At 38.8% G+C, this 15,099-nt stretch overlaps 1 protein-coding gene across 8 annotated transcripts in view; it reads left to right on the top strand.

Moving 5' to 3' along the window:
- Positions 1-9,131, top strand: part of DCLK1 (doublecortin like kinase 1) — a gene marked incomplete at its 3' end in the record, with an annotated part of 521,814 nt that extends 512,683 nt beyond the window's left edge. For all 8 annotated transcript variants that reach the window (XM_080660910.1, XM_080660912.1, XM_080660909.1 and 5 more), the window contains one exon: positions 5,851-9,131. In XM_080660910.1, coding sequence (XP_080517036.1) covers positions 5,851-6,015 — 165 coding nt within the window. The remainder of the gene's footprint in view (positions 1-5,850) is intronic.
- Between the last annotated feature and the right edge of the window lie 5,968 nt (positions 9,132-15,099).

Here is a 15,099-nt window from a genome sequence, read left to right as displayed (position 1 = left end):
AATGCTCCAGTTCACATTTGCAGTTTATTCCTGACCTTCCTCTCCCATGCTCTATTTTTCCTTTAACATTGCATAGATATTCCAGATGGCTAATGTCTTATGCATTTATGCTGATTTCCAAATTTAATGTTATAAATAAGGGCTTAAAATATCTGAGTACCATGTGGAGCATATAGTCATTTCATTGTAACAAAGGAGGCCACTGATCCAATTTAATAGATGTATCTATTGGTGGAATAAATTTCCTTGGTATTAGGCAAATACCGTCTTTCATTTATGCATGCCCAGTCTTACAGCAGGAACCAAAACATAATAGATATTATTTTATCTAAGATTTCCAACTACTATAATATGTATGCAGCTACTGGAGTTGCTAAGGTTATGACATTATTTTACCATTCCTCAGTTTTCACACTTGATCTAGCGGCCTTTAAGGACACTGTGATAACCAAAGATTTACAGTCTGAGGTAGAGATATGAAGTGTTTCTTCTATATAAGACAGGTTTATATTAGTTTCTCTATATCATTTTATTTGGTCAACTATTTATTCTGTTTACCAGGATCCCCAGTCCACTCTTATTTAGCTATGCCCATTACACAGCATAGCAGTCCTTAATAAATACCTATTTTAAGCAACTAGGTTAGAGCATCATATTGGGTTATTACTGGTCAACTCCAGCATCTCAAGAGATTTCTTGCTCACCTCTAACCTCTGATAATTAGCCCCAAAATGTGATAATATGGACTTTAGATTATCTTTGAGCTCTTAATGAAGTGGTAAATTTCTGAGGAAACATTTGGAAATTCTATTCATGTTGGTTCCAACAAAGCTATAAATCATGAGGAAAATAATTGATAAAATAATAAGCCTGTTAGGAAATTTTAAGGGCATATCAAGGCAATACCTGAGGACAAACTTACCTTTCAAAGATAAGCATTAGGGAGAAGAGACCCTATTTGCTTAAAATCTGGGAATTTTCTGTGGTTGATAAAGAGGAAAGCAGCCTTTCAGAAATGTTAGAAGGGCTCAGAATTTATATTTGTGATGCAGCACATCAGAGAAAATCTTACATTTCAAATGCTTTTATGGGGGCAAATTATATTTAAAAATTATGTAATAGCACATTGCTCTATTTTCTTGCTGAATTCATCTGTCCTGAACTACATATGGGGACTACAGATTTCAGTTGTAAAGATTTAACCTGCACATAGCCACAATTAAAATTCTAAAGATTTCATATATTACAGTGCTTACTGTGATAAATAACTGGACTTTAATAAGTTGCTGTGAATAAATAAATATATAAGAAAATATTAACTTTATCTATTATAAGCATTTGATCATATCTGAAACGTAAATTGTATTCTTAAATATTGACCCATAATACATTTAACTTCTTACTCTTGTTGTTTTGGGTCCTGTTTTGTTACTTAGAAAGTACTTAATTACCTAAAGTAATTTAATTCTATATTAATTAAGAAATATTTAATAGGTCTAATAAGTGTGCCACAGTCTACTAGGCATTCTGAAAATGCAAGAGTTTCTGATTCTACCACAGAGGAGCTTGCGTGTTATTTGGGGAATAAGTACAGAAAAGATAATAAGGGTCCTGTGTACAATAAATGACAAGAGTTTGGTCAAGAAGGATTGCCTGAGGGATTTGGAAAGAAAAGGGGTGATGTTGGAGGTGAAATTTTATTAAATCTTGGGAAATAGATAAATTTGAGTAGGCAGGTAGGAAGAAAAGTAATTTCAGGTTGGTGAATACCTTGAGCCAAGATGTAGAAGTGAGTGTCATTAAAGTACATTCACAGATATACCCAGTAGGACTGTTTTGATTGCAAATAAGGAAAACCCAAACCAAACTGGCTTAAGCAAAAAGGAAATTTTTTATTTTATAAAATCTGGAAGGTCCAAAGGTTGGGACTGGCTTTAATGATGGATAGACTCAGCACTCGGTCAGAGTTTGGTGTATTTTCATCCCTCCACTCCACGTCCCTGTGTTGGCTTTAGTTTGGAGCTTCATGTAGTACCAGGATGTGGGAAGCAGCTCTAGGCCTACTATCCTCCCCAAGTTGGGATTCATTATAAATATGAAATCCCAGCAAAAGTCTCCTTATGTCCTGTTAGCTGGGTTGGGTGCCCATCCTTCCAGTCATGGGTACTGAGGAATGCAGGGGGCTCAAGTTTGTTACTGGGTCACCAACCCACCTGGCCCCATCTCAGAGATGGGGGTAGGATCACCTTCATGGGAACCACAGAGTATGGTAGTGAAGGAAGTCCAAAAAGAAACTGAGGAATGGTTAACCTAGACAGAGTAAATGGATGCTGTGCAAGAAAATCAAATGCGTAACAGTGAGTATGCTGATGTTATTGGATCATTGTGATTAATAAAAGGAACTAGACACTGGAAATTTTTTAAAAATATATTTTATTGATATTTTACAGAGAGGAAGGGAGAGGGATAGAAAGTTAGAAACATTGATCAGCTGCCTCCTGCACACCTCCTACTGGGGATGTGCCCACAACCAAGGTACATGCCCTTGACCGGAATCGAACCTGGGATCTTTCAGTCCGCAGGCTGATGCTCTATCCACTGAGCCAAACCGGTTAGAGCTGGAAACTTTTATTGTAGGCATGTTGTGAATGTTAGGACAAGGAAATGGACTTTATGAGAAATTCTAAATAAATTAGACCTGAGGGTAATTGACCTGTCAGCTGTGTGTCAGATGGACTGGGGGTTCAGTGCTCAGGAGGCAAATGCTGTGACCTCTGTAGCACTTTCCTATATTTCAAAAGCACAGACTTTGTAGAGTATCTGCTGTGTGACATGAACTGTGGAGAGCACAGAGAGGATGCCCAAAACTTGATCTTGCCCTCCAGAGCATCTATAATGTAACCAGAAAGACAGTGAACTAGAGTTAATTATGATCTAGGCAGGATGCATAGTGATAACAGTACCAGTTTTCAAGGGAACACGTGGAAGGAAGAAATACTTAAAAGCAGCCATAGTCCATGGAGCTGGAAGCAGAGTGAGTACGAGGAGAAGCCTGTTGACAATGACATCTTCTGGAGCATCTTTGACAGCAAGTCAGTTGGGAGCCCTAAACATTAATTATGTGGCTTTTGAGAATATTGCAAGAACTTGGGAGAGTAGGAAATTGCCTCTCTGTCATCAGACTCAGGGCTCCCTAGGAGTTTACAGGTTCAAAATGGAATTGTATGTACAGTGGATCCTGGCATGCAAACCTTGGCCTGGAAAGGCAAAGCATTGGACAAAGAATGCTTTATAAATTCTCTTTCAATTCTTTAAGTCTATAAATGTAATAGAAATAGCCATTACATCCTTATTCCCTGACATGTGATCATGACATGATATTTTCCAAAAAATAATTGGTAAACTGGCTTATATGCCACCTGAAAGCACAGAGGCATTTAAGTGCCAAGTGTCACCTACAAATATGAGCAATTATAAAGCTGCTAACTACAGAAATTTCTAGGAGTGGCGAGAACTGGCCACTTAAAAGGAATGGGGCAAGGGTTCTCTAAGCAGAGGGACAAATGAGGAAGAGAATAGGATTGCCCTTATAAAGATGTAGGGAAATGAAAGTAAAACTGAGGGGAAAAGGACTATCCAAGCATGGACTCAACACTGTCACCAACTTCTGCATAAACAACATTATGGTATTTGTAAAGAAATGACCTATTTCAGTGGCTGAAGCCAAGAGTGTGACTTGATGTAACTGAGTAAATTATGGGGAGATGAGTTAAATATGGAGAAGGTGCCAGTGAGAGTGTGGAAGGGGAGTACTCTGAGATAAATTCTAATATGAAATTTTGCATTGACCTGCAGTTACTTAATTTTAAAACAATATCTTATACCAAATTGTAAAGAAAGAGAGAGGCAAAAAACAAACCTTCCATTTTTGGCCATCTTAGCTATGTAGAAAGCATTTGCACATCTGTCTTTACCTACAGCAACTCTGGGAGGGTGGGAAGGGTTTAGGCCTACTCCTCATGTAACTGAGAACAGCGTGAATGATTCACACAGCCAGCAGTGGACAGAGCAGGACTCAAAATCCCTGCCTACAAGTCTGGTGTGCACTTCTTCCCCACACCCGAAAGCCTCCGTTCACTAGTCAGTATTAAGTCCAATACCAAGGACTTTTTCTTTCTCAAGAAGGTAAAAATAGAAATATTTTTTATGAGCATGAGAAGAGTTTATATTACTCTTGGATTAACTACAGAATGGTTTTTATGTAAGTCAGACTAAAGACATGTCTGTTTTTAGCACAAACAGGTATTTTTAGTTTGCTTCGAAAGCAAAATACCATGTGCTGTGACTTTACAGTGTTTTAAATAAAGTTAGGAATTTGAGTTTATGATGCTAAAAATAACATAAAATCAGTGGGTATAAAATTTGACAAGTAGAAGAATAAAACATAGACATTTCAACAAACCAGTTATTGAATAATTGTATTAACAATCTAGTGAAATGAGAAATGAATTATTAAACTTTATCTTCCTCATTGAGTCTAAAAACTGTTATTCAATTTGTGGACAGTTTTAAAGCAGCACAGCTCAACCTAATGAAGCCATTTACTCTATCGGTTCTACACGCTGCCTCTTTTTCCTTCTTTATTAGTTCATATCAGAACTTTGATTGCCCTACTTTAGATCTAAGATTGCTCTAATGCTATACTGCAGTTGTATGAGAGGCGTAGTTTTCACTTTGTTCTCAGAACCAGGCCAGCTTTAAATTTATCTCTGTTCTTTGAAGAAGCTAATAGTAAATTTTCAAGAGGAAAAAATGGTGGTATATACCCCTGTAGAGGATAAGTAATCTCTTAAAAGCAGAATAACCTCCAGGCTACATCCTTTTAAAGAGTGACTTTCAAACAAGGATGCCTTCACACTTTTATATGTATTCTATATTTTTCGTCAGGTTTTGTACCTGCTCTTCTGCTCTCTGTGTAAGGCTTTTCTGTAATGACCCCATTCCTCTCACACCCATTAAATCTGTAATGAAGTTATGCCTGCTGTTCCCAGTTCTGATGTCATAATAGCTTCCAGAGTTGTGGCTGGATCGCATAGCCTGGGGATCATCTGAGGTTCCTCAGGAAAATGAGGACTAGAAACCAGGAGCTGAAATACCTACGGAACTGAATCTCAGTTTCATAAATCACCACATACTATGATGAAAATGAACTTTGTAAAGTAAAATCCCTGGAAAGTTTCCATTTGGTTTAATTGCATTCAAAGCAATTTTCAATTTCAGACATTGGTTTCATTAAAATTAAAACAATTCTTCCCAGAGATTCAGCCATACTCCCTCATCAGCAGATAATAAGATAATTTAGAAGGAGGAGGTGCTAAAATAACAGGATGAGCTTGTGGCTCTGTTTCCATGTCTGACAACTTCATCACTTTTTATCTTTATTATACACTTGCCTTGAGCTGAGTGATGATGAATGAGGCACGCCTGGCATCCTCACATGTTAGACACACAGGCCTGGGATGTCCATTTACCAGGGGTCTCTGGCTGAAAGGGTGCCACCAGAGGTCATGGTTGTGGAGTTAGGGGAAATATGGGGAGGACTGGGAAGGGGTTGAACCCACAACATCATCCATCCTGCCTGTGCCTGCTGATGTCATGATCAGGTGCTCCTAGCAGCTACAACTTGGGGAGCAGAGAGCTCCCCAACAGTGGTAATTGTTGTCAACAAAAGTAAGCCGTAATGGATAGGTTAATTTGGCCAGTGTATTTTTCTGACCTCAGAAGTTTCAGAGTTTCTTGTGCCCTTCCTTCAGCCTAATTGTCCTCTTTCTCATTTTATGCCCCTGCTAGACCACCGCTCTTGATAAGGAGAGGCAGGTTTTCCGACGAAGATGCAACCAGGATGTGAGGAGCCAATACAAGGCACAGCCAGCTCCGCCTGAATTCAACTCAGAATCTGAAGACTACTCCCCAAGCTCATCCGAGACTGTTCGCTCCCCAAACTCGCCCTTTTAATAAGACCCTTTTACTCGAAGTTCTAGCTTAACCCTTTGAGACTCTCTGATTTTTCTCCCCAAATTATGTATTATCTGATCTATCTAGCACTCAGAAACAGAACGTGTGTTTTCTGGTACCTTTGTAGTAATTTCCCTTTGCTGAATAAGATATGTTGTTTGTGAAGATGGCAACTTGCTGCTAATAGGATCCTCAAAGGGTTAAGTCTACTTTGCAACTTTTTAAAATTTAAAAGCAATGAATATTTTCATCAAACTAGGATCTGCAGTATGTAATAAGCACATGTTAACCCTCTGAGTGCATGGCTTGTGGAGACCCCTTGGGAAATTTTCCAGGCCTTTGGATGTATAGACACATTTCTTGATTTTGCTGCAGATTGAGGGGTGTTTTTAGATGCCGCAATATCCAGAAAAGAAAGGCACCTAGAATGATATCTTGCTTGTCCTTTTCTGTAGGTTTAGATCATAGCCGTTTTATAACTTAGGCATAAACACCCCTCTTTCTTCTTCGCAGTCCTATTAAGAAAGAGACTTTTCTCATTAGAGGTATGACTTTCAGCTGCCATGAGTTCTGCATCCCAAGTGGAGGAAATTGGGTCTGTGGCAAACAGCCTGACCCACAAAAGAGATGGTGCCCCTCCCCCAAAACTGGCTCCATATGAAGATGTGTTGATATCGCTCCAGAAATGCTGCTTCCACATCAGCTGCTGCTAGTGCCAGCGCAGACCCTCGGGAAGGCACACACATACCTTGTCTTGTGCTTGGTGAGGGAGGGTCTGCCTGCTCAGTATGAGCCATCTATAGGAAAAAAAAAACAAAAAACCAACTGGTAGAAAAGAGCAATAAATTGCCAGGTGCTCTATAGGGCTGGAATTTCAAACAGAAAGAGGAAACAAGATCCTGGTCTTTTTCTCACCTGCTTTTCCATGCACTGCTGCCTTCAGTGTGAAATCCATAGAATATCAAATCCATACACAGGAGTGCTGGGGCACAAGGGACCAGAGGCAAAGTGTTTTTGCAAGGTGGCCAAGGAGAAAGCACAGTGAGAAAACAATCTAGAATATTTTTAAATGGGTTTTAAGGAAATAAAAGACTGATAAGATCGTTTCCTGTGTACCTTTAGGTTTCCTAAATATGCTCTCCCTGGAAGAACAGGTTAGGAGAACTGGAAGATACCACTGAGGATAAAACTTCCATTCCCTAAGGTGCCCTTTTTATATACCGCTGTCTTTAGCTATCTAGAGGGACATGTTATTTTGCTCTCTATGGGCCAAGTCCTGTCTGACATCTGAATTGTCACTCCTGTGACAAAACCTTGATCCCTAGCCCTGTGTCTCCATTGAGTTTCTTCTGGCATGTGTCACATTTCAGTGGGGGCCTCTTGTGCTTTACTAGCTCTGCAATACTTAGAGAAAAGGCTAGCCATGGTGTCTTGGAGGCAAGGACCCAACTCAAATGTCCTCCTAAGGTTTGCTCAGCTTTGTGATCCAGGAGACAACCAAAGAGTGAGGTCTCATAAAATTTGCATATATAGAGCTGAACAACACCTACTGTCTCTGTTTTGAATATATTTCAATATCTGAAGGTCTTTGACATTTCTTTATTTTCAAATACACGTTTGTCTTCAATTGCTGCATTTTACTCTTTAACTCATAAACTATGGCCTATGTTAATATAGATTTTAAGGTCCTACCATGTCATGATTTTTACAACATAGTTCCCTCAGTTTTTTTGCTCTTCTACATTTAGGTTTATTTCTTTAGTCTGTGTTGTCCTGACATGTAAGCAGAAGATTATTTATTAAAAGTTGTCCCCCTTTTAGAGAGTCCTGAATTGATAGCATACGATATCACAAAGTAGCACAACTCAGTCAGATTTTGGGGTTGGGGTGAGGTCAGAATACCAGGAAAGGTGTTGGTGTGTAGAAAGATTCCACATCAGTGAAGTACCCAGAACTGTTCAGAAATACTGCTTTGTCTAGAACTATAAAGCAAAGCACTATTCTAAGTAACACTGGAGTAGCCATATAACTTGGCCTCAACTCTAAATGTGTGACTATGAAGAATCTTATGAGCACAGACCTACTACAGTAGATTGTCACTTTCCTTTCATTCTCTGAATTACTGCTTTTCCGGTGGACATTACATGTGTTGGTATAACATTTAGTGTATAGAACTTACAGTGCATGGCTCAGCCTTTTCCCATCCAAGTCTTGGGAGACTGTGGACCATGTGAAGCTGGGGAGTGTTTCCCAGCACACTGCAGAGAGCAGCTCAGAAGAATATATGGCCCATTCAGCATGGAGAGCCCAATGCATTGCTGTAGAATCTGTGATCTATGCTGAATAAACAGTGTATGTGATCTGTCAAGTAGAAATGTTGAGTAATCAGGTGGAATGCAATCTTTTTAGCATCAAGTTATCAAGATCCTGAATATCAGAAATGTACTCAAAGGGTTAACAGACAAGCACAAGGCATGCTGATTACATTGGTATATTCAGACTGCTTTGCTTTTAGCCAATGCTTTCTAATTTTTTTTCATGACATTCTTGAGATAGTTCAAGTTTGAAATCATTAAGTGATGGTGTTCTTTAAGGAATTTCTATAACCAAATTGATTTTTTTTCACTTCATCATCAAATAAATATGTACCATTATTGGAGTGTACTTCTGTAATTATCATTTTAATCATTGCCATAAGTGTTTCCATATTTTTTCTAAGTATTTAATATAGCTCTTATGGTGTTAGTATGGTGATGGGGATTGTCTTTCCTTTATTAATACATAATCAACCATATGGTATTTTCAAGGAAATTTTAAGATTCAACTTTTCAGTTCAGTAGTAGACTAGTTAAGAAAGAACACTTTCATTACTTGCATTGTGTAAATCATCTTTGTAGATGAGAACTGTTTGTATTGATGAACATTTTTTGCAACATTGTAGCAGAAATCATTTTATTCATCACAATCAATGAATATGTGGTTTTCTCCAAATCATTAGAAGGAAAAGTAAGATTTCAGTCATTGAAAATGTTTTTACAGTAGCCCTCATCTAACTTACACATGGTGCATATTAAAATGAGCAGAGAAAAAATGCAAATAAACTACTGAAAATGCTTGGTGTTTTGTATTCCATGAGACCTCATGCAACTGTTCAGTACCCCCCTGGATTGTGGCTAACAGCCCCGTCAGATATTGTTGGAAGAAAGCAATATATCCACGAAGAAAGGCTAAAATGGCAATCCTTTACCCTTTGAAGCATATTGCAGTTGGAAAAAAAAGAAGAAAGAAAAATTGGCTTAGCTTAGAGGGTCACAGAGCTACCAAGTCACAAGGCTCATACCATTAAATCATGGTGGTTTGTTGGCCAAGGGCACCCATTCAACAACTCTATCCCTCTGTGGTAGTGCAATTGTGCTTGAGGGAGAGCTTTGTTAATATTATGGTGTTGCCTGCTAGCCCTTCTCGGGGTAAAAAATCTCTTGAATTTCTATGATAAACTACTTTCAAAGGTTTTTAATTGAACCATAAAAAGGTGTCCCAAGCTGGTTTGCTCTAGAGGGCTTGTGTCAGAGTGAAGGTTCACTTCCTTCTCATCTCTGCCCAATTCTCCTGAGAAAATAACAACAAAACCTGGTGTGTCTTCTCCTTCACTGAGATTTCAGAAGTTTGGAAAGTACCAAGATGCAAGATGGTGGTTTTAATGCATTCATTTAGATGTAGGTTTCAAAAAAATAATGATGCACCTGGCATATATTGTAGATCTTTTCTATAATTTGTAAATCACTAAATTTTGAAGTCTTACATGATTTTTTTTCTCAATCAAAAAATTTTAAAAACTTGAAGTTGGTCATTTCAAAGATTAGCTTTTCCTTCGTCTTATCTGCCACTTGCATTAGGAGTTGGGAAAAATACTCTCAGATGGACCCTTACTTTGCATGCAGTGATAGAGGGTCAGATATATGCTTCTTTGGGAAATATGGATATCTTCACTTAATCATCAAGTTTCAGGAAGCCATTCTAGTCTGTTGGAGAAAATAGTGATTCAAAACACTTCCAAAAATAACATTTTTTGTCGATTCAGATATGATCAGAAGAGTGTCAATTAGCACACTTTAAACTTTTGTTGTTTAAAAGCAAATAAATCAACACCATTTGAGGACACACTAAACACTTGACCCTTGCAAATATGCTTTTAAAATGGCTCAGTGGTGCTTATACATGAAACAATAACAAATGGGGTCCCAAGGACTGTCACAAGATTCTTTAATTTTTATGTAATTATGTACTTGAGGTGGAGGTGCTTTTAAGCCAGTCTTTTACTTTTTAATATCTCAAATATGCAACCATACATTGAGTAACATTAAAGGTCTTAAATTGGTGAGAAACAGGAAAGTCAATGTAGAGACTTAGAATGCTTCTGGTTGGGGTGGGCTTTTCTTCCCCTTGGTTTTGTCCCCCGACTCCCACCCCTATTGCTGCTGCTGCTGCTTCTGTTGTTGGGTTTCACACTGAAGTTGTAGTGAACATTTCTCAGTGAGGGAGTTTCTGGTTGGCAGCATTTTGATCATGAGGTTTATGATATCTTGTCCTTGGAGACAAGTGAGAAATCTTGTTTATTTCTTTTTCCCTAAAGGAAAAGCAATCTTTACAATTAAAACAACCTGCAAATTTCCTCAACATTCTTTTTTGGTCAACTGAAGCAATATTCTTAATGTTGTTTCAATGTAAAATTGTATATTTTTATCTGTGATACACTTTATTAATTTAAAGTAAATAATAGTTCTACAAGCTTTCACATTTGGTATCAAGAGAAAGTAGGACTTTAAAAGTGATGATAAAGATGCTATAATGTCAATACATTCCAGTCCAATTCAATGTGGTAAGAAAAAGACCTTGAAGTTCACTAGGGACAATTTTTCACTTGCCATTGACATTAATCTTTGATGTATTCTCAGAAAAAAATGAGAAGAAATTGAAACCAGTCCAAGGTTAGAGTCATAGCTTCTATAACTTTTTAAAATGTTTTATTAGGAAATTAATAATAGCATTTTTCATTCTGATTGAAAGGAAATGATTAAAGAATTAGCTGAGTGTGAAATTAAATAGTATTTTGCTCATGCACACTAAAAAGGTGGGTTAGGAACTTGATAAATTTATACAAGTTTCTGAAAGGTTTCAATTTGGTGCAAGAAAAAAAGTTCAATGTTTCCTTTGAAAATATTGAATTTATCAATTGCTGCATGGATCAGATGGCATAGGTTAATTTTTTATTCTGAGAATCTTAAAGAAATAACTCAAATGATTTCTATACATGATTAAAGCTGTAATGAGATCTAATTTTTTCCTAATCTCTCAGTTTAAGCTAATAAATGTAGGTTAATGTGGAATGAAGTCATCTGTGATATATTATCTTCATTTATCAACTGAGCTTTTTTTGATGTCGCTTGTTTTTATGTAAAACATGTTCTTAAAGTTAGTAAAATAATAGTACTTGGTGTACGAACTACTACGTAATACCTTAGCTGCAGTGTCCACTGCTCAGTTCACTTTGCCATGATGGAATAAAATTTCACTTAGTTCACTTCATAACTGACACATTCGGTCCACAAAGGAATAATCCAGCTGTGTTCTTGGGGAGAATTCTCTCTATGCAAGGCTTTAAAAAATTAGTCATGCGGTCAGAATGTAGTTTTCCCACATGTTCTCCATAGCAGAGTATATATTTCATAAGCATAATTCAAAAACAGTTATTCTAAAAATGTCCCTTTTCATATATTACCTTCCTGCCTGGGCCAGTGACTTGGATAAACACAAATAAATAAATACAATTCATCCCTATTTTATCTTCCAACCTATATGTACAAGCTCTCCAGAGGAGAGGGTTGTTATATCTACTAACATACAATTAGCTACCATTTTTATAGCAATTTCCTATCAGGCATTCCACATGTAATATTGATCTTAGAGAAAATTGCAAAATGGCACAATGGAATAAAGTTCTTTTCTCTGTGAGTTTTTCAATGCTAGGAGATTGAAAAGTTGGCCAGCAAAAGTGACTGCCTGTCTCCTGGTGTCCTATGAAGGTGCCAGAATGTCTCCAGGAGCTTGTAAAATTAGCAGTCACCTTCCCTGCCATCTACATGCTTCAGCCACAGTGACTGTTTTTCCTTTTGTTCCTCTGAGGTGAAATCGAATGGTCCTTTCCAGGCTCTTAGGGCAACTGCTGTGAAACAATAGCTAATGTGACTACTTCCTAAAGGCCATTACCTTGTTTTATGAGTCTGGCAGCTCCGCCAAAAACCTGCCATCAGAAAAGTGGGCCCTGATGAAGAAACCAACCCTAGGATTGAAGATGATAAGAAAATTGGGAAATTCCTACCACGTGAGGAAATTGGGAAAGGAAGGTGTTTTACAACTCCAGATGGCTGTGGTAGTTAGAGTGGTGGGATTTGTTATGAACAAATAAGGAAGCTATGCAAATAGAGGTGAATAGGTAACAAGGAACAGGTAAAGAAACATCCTGGGAAATGTCATATATCTCCTTAAACAGAAGAAAAAAAGCTTTTTCCAATCTTACAAGGCAGCCTGTTTCCCTGAGCTCTGGGAGGAGCACCAAGTGAAGATGAAGAACCCCCCCCCCCCAGCCAGCTGGACCAGCCAAATCCATGCTGGCCATCAGCACTGTGGCAGATGTCCCTGCCAGCTTGCCTACACATTCAAATCAGTCATTCAAACATTTCTTGAGTAAGTGCCAATGACACACAAGGCACTTCATTTTGGCTTGGAAAAGAAAGGAAAATTCAATTGTCTATTTTGTTTTTATTATGGATCAGAAGACTTTAAAGACAAGAGAATAGATCTCCAGCTGGAAGGTCTGCATTTATTCTGACACTCCTAGTTTAGAGTTCAGATACATAGACACCCACCTCCAGGGAGAATGTGTTGACGGTAACATGGACTCTCTCACTTGAGGATGTGCGGCTACCATCTGCTTGATCAATGATGCACACACCCAGGGTACTCTTGGCTTTTCTTCTGGCCTCTGAGGTAGGAGGCACCCCAGAGTCCTCTCTGCCATCTATAATTAGCACACAATTTTAAACTCTGTTATAGATGGATACTGAACTATATCCATTTATTCAACAAGCATTATCAAGTACCTCCTATGAGTTATGTGCAGTGTAGGCTAAGATGAACAAGACTCAATTCCTATTCTTAAGAATCTCACATTTAGTGAGAAATCTTCCACTTTGGATGGTCAAGGGTTGGGTGCCTGATTTACCACTCACAGCCCACTCAGCATGTATAAACAATGTGGGTTGTCCACAAGCCAATTATCAGTCGCATGCAAACACATTTGTGGCCATTTTTGTCACAACAATTCATATTTCAACCATAGAAAAACCCTAGAAGGAGGAAAAGAAAGGGAAGAAAAGAGGAAAAAGAGAGAAAGAAAGGGAAGGAAGAAGGACATAAAAGCTGCCTTAGACCAAAGTTGCCATGGTCTTATGACCTGGTGTATCATTTTGGAGAGTTTAATAGGAAGGAAAAATACTACTGTCTGACAGCGTGTCCCTCAAAACTAGTCCCAGGCGACGTTCTGCGGGAATCATAAAACATGAATTAGTGTGGATTTAACATGACTTTTTGTCCCTTCATGCAACTGAGCAGTTTCCCTGTGATTCAATAGCACTATCAGTGCATTTCTCTAAGCAGGAGGTGGAACATTTTACAAGAATGTTCCAATGCCCACACTTCACTATGCATTCTTTCCTTGACTTTCAAGATCCCCTCAGAGAACTCATTCCCCACCACGTGGAAGGACATACCCTGAACCTGTACTAATGGAAATTTCAGCCTGGGATGCCCTTCCCCATCTGCCATCTAAGGCAAGTTATCTACTTCCATTTCCAGCAAGTTCCTATCAGGTGCCAGTCCCTCTGCTGGATCCTGGGTCACAAGATAAAAGACCTAAGCACTGCCTTCCCCATGTTCAAGGTCTTGTGTGGGAAACAAATAAATAGAGAAGTATTATCGAGCATGGTTAGGGCTGTGACAGAGAAAGCATGGGACACTTTGGGAGCACGTTGGAAGCTCATCTAACTGCAATGGGGGGGGGGGGGGTGGTTTCAGTGAAGACTTCCTCCAAAAAGTGCTCCAGAAGGATAAGAATGGACTGCAACAAGAAGGAGGCAGGTATTCCAAGCCATGGTAACATATTTGGAGAACATGGAGAAACTCAGAAGTGGTCAGATGGAAGCTTAAAGTCAGCCCCAATGAGACCAGGATACAGTCCAGGGAGCAGGGCCACACAGACCCTTGGCTGTAACAGCAGAAAACAGGGCACTGTGTGTGCTCAGAATGTGGTGAGTAGACTTAAAAATGAAACAGCACCAGATGCATATTCCCTGGGCTGGCTAAGGAGGAAGAGGAGCAGGGTGGATGGCTCTTGAGGGGGCATTAAAACACTTCCTAAAATAACATGGATCCTATCAGTCCCTCATAGCAATAGCAGAGGGCAGCTTCCCTGTGCAAACAAAACAGGCCATATATTAATCCTTTCCTGAAAGGAACAGAATCCTCCACTCACACAGTTTACCACTCACAGGGAAAAATCACATTCTTCTCTCCTGTGTTGTTTAACTTGAGAAAGGAGAGAGAAAGAGAGAGATCCACTGACTCTGAAAAATATCTCTGACTCCTTCTTCCTGGAAAAATCTACTTATCATCTTTCCCTGCAGCAGGGTGATAATTAATGTTCCACATGAGAGAGGCTTCTTTATTCCATCAGAATTACCTATTAATTTATTGGATTCTTCTGGTTAAGGAGTAAAGTTGTCATTGGTTTGTTGTTCGGAATGTGAAATAGCCTTTTGTTTTCAACAGGTAAATCAAGGCCCAAACCAACCCAGACCTATTAAAAACAAACAAACAAATATGTGTGTGTGTGTGTGTATGTGTGTGTGTTTTTATTGATATTTTTTAGAGAGAGAAGAAGGGACAGGGGGTAGAGAGATAGAAATTTAGATTGGCTGCCTCCCCCATGCCTCCTACTGGGTATTGAGCCTCAAACCCAGGCATGTG

The sequence above is a fragment of the Plecotus auritus genome, assembly GCF_963455305.1.
Source record: "Plecotus auritus genome assembly, chromosome: 3".
Lineage (NCBI taxonomy): Eukaryota > Metazoa > Chordata > Mammalia > Chiroptera > Vespertilionidae > Plecotus > Plecotus auritus.
This window is presented reverse-complemented; position numbering and strand designations above follow the sequence as displayed.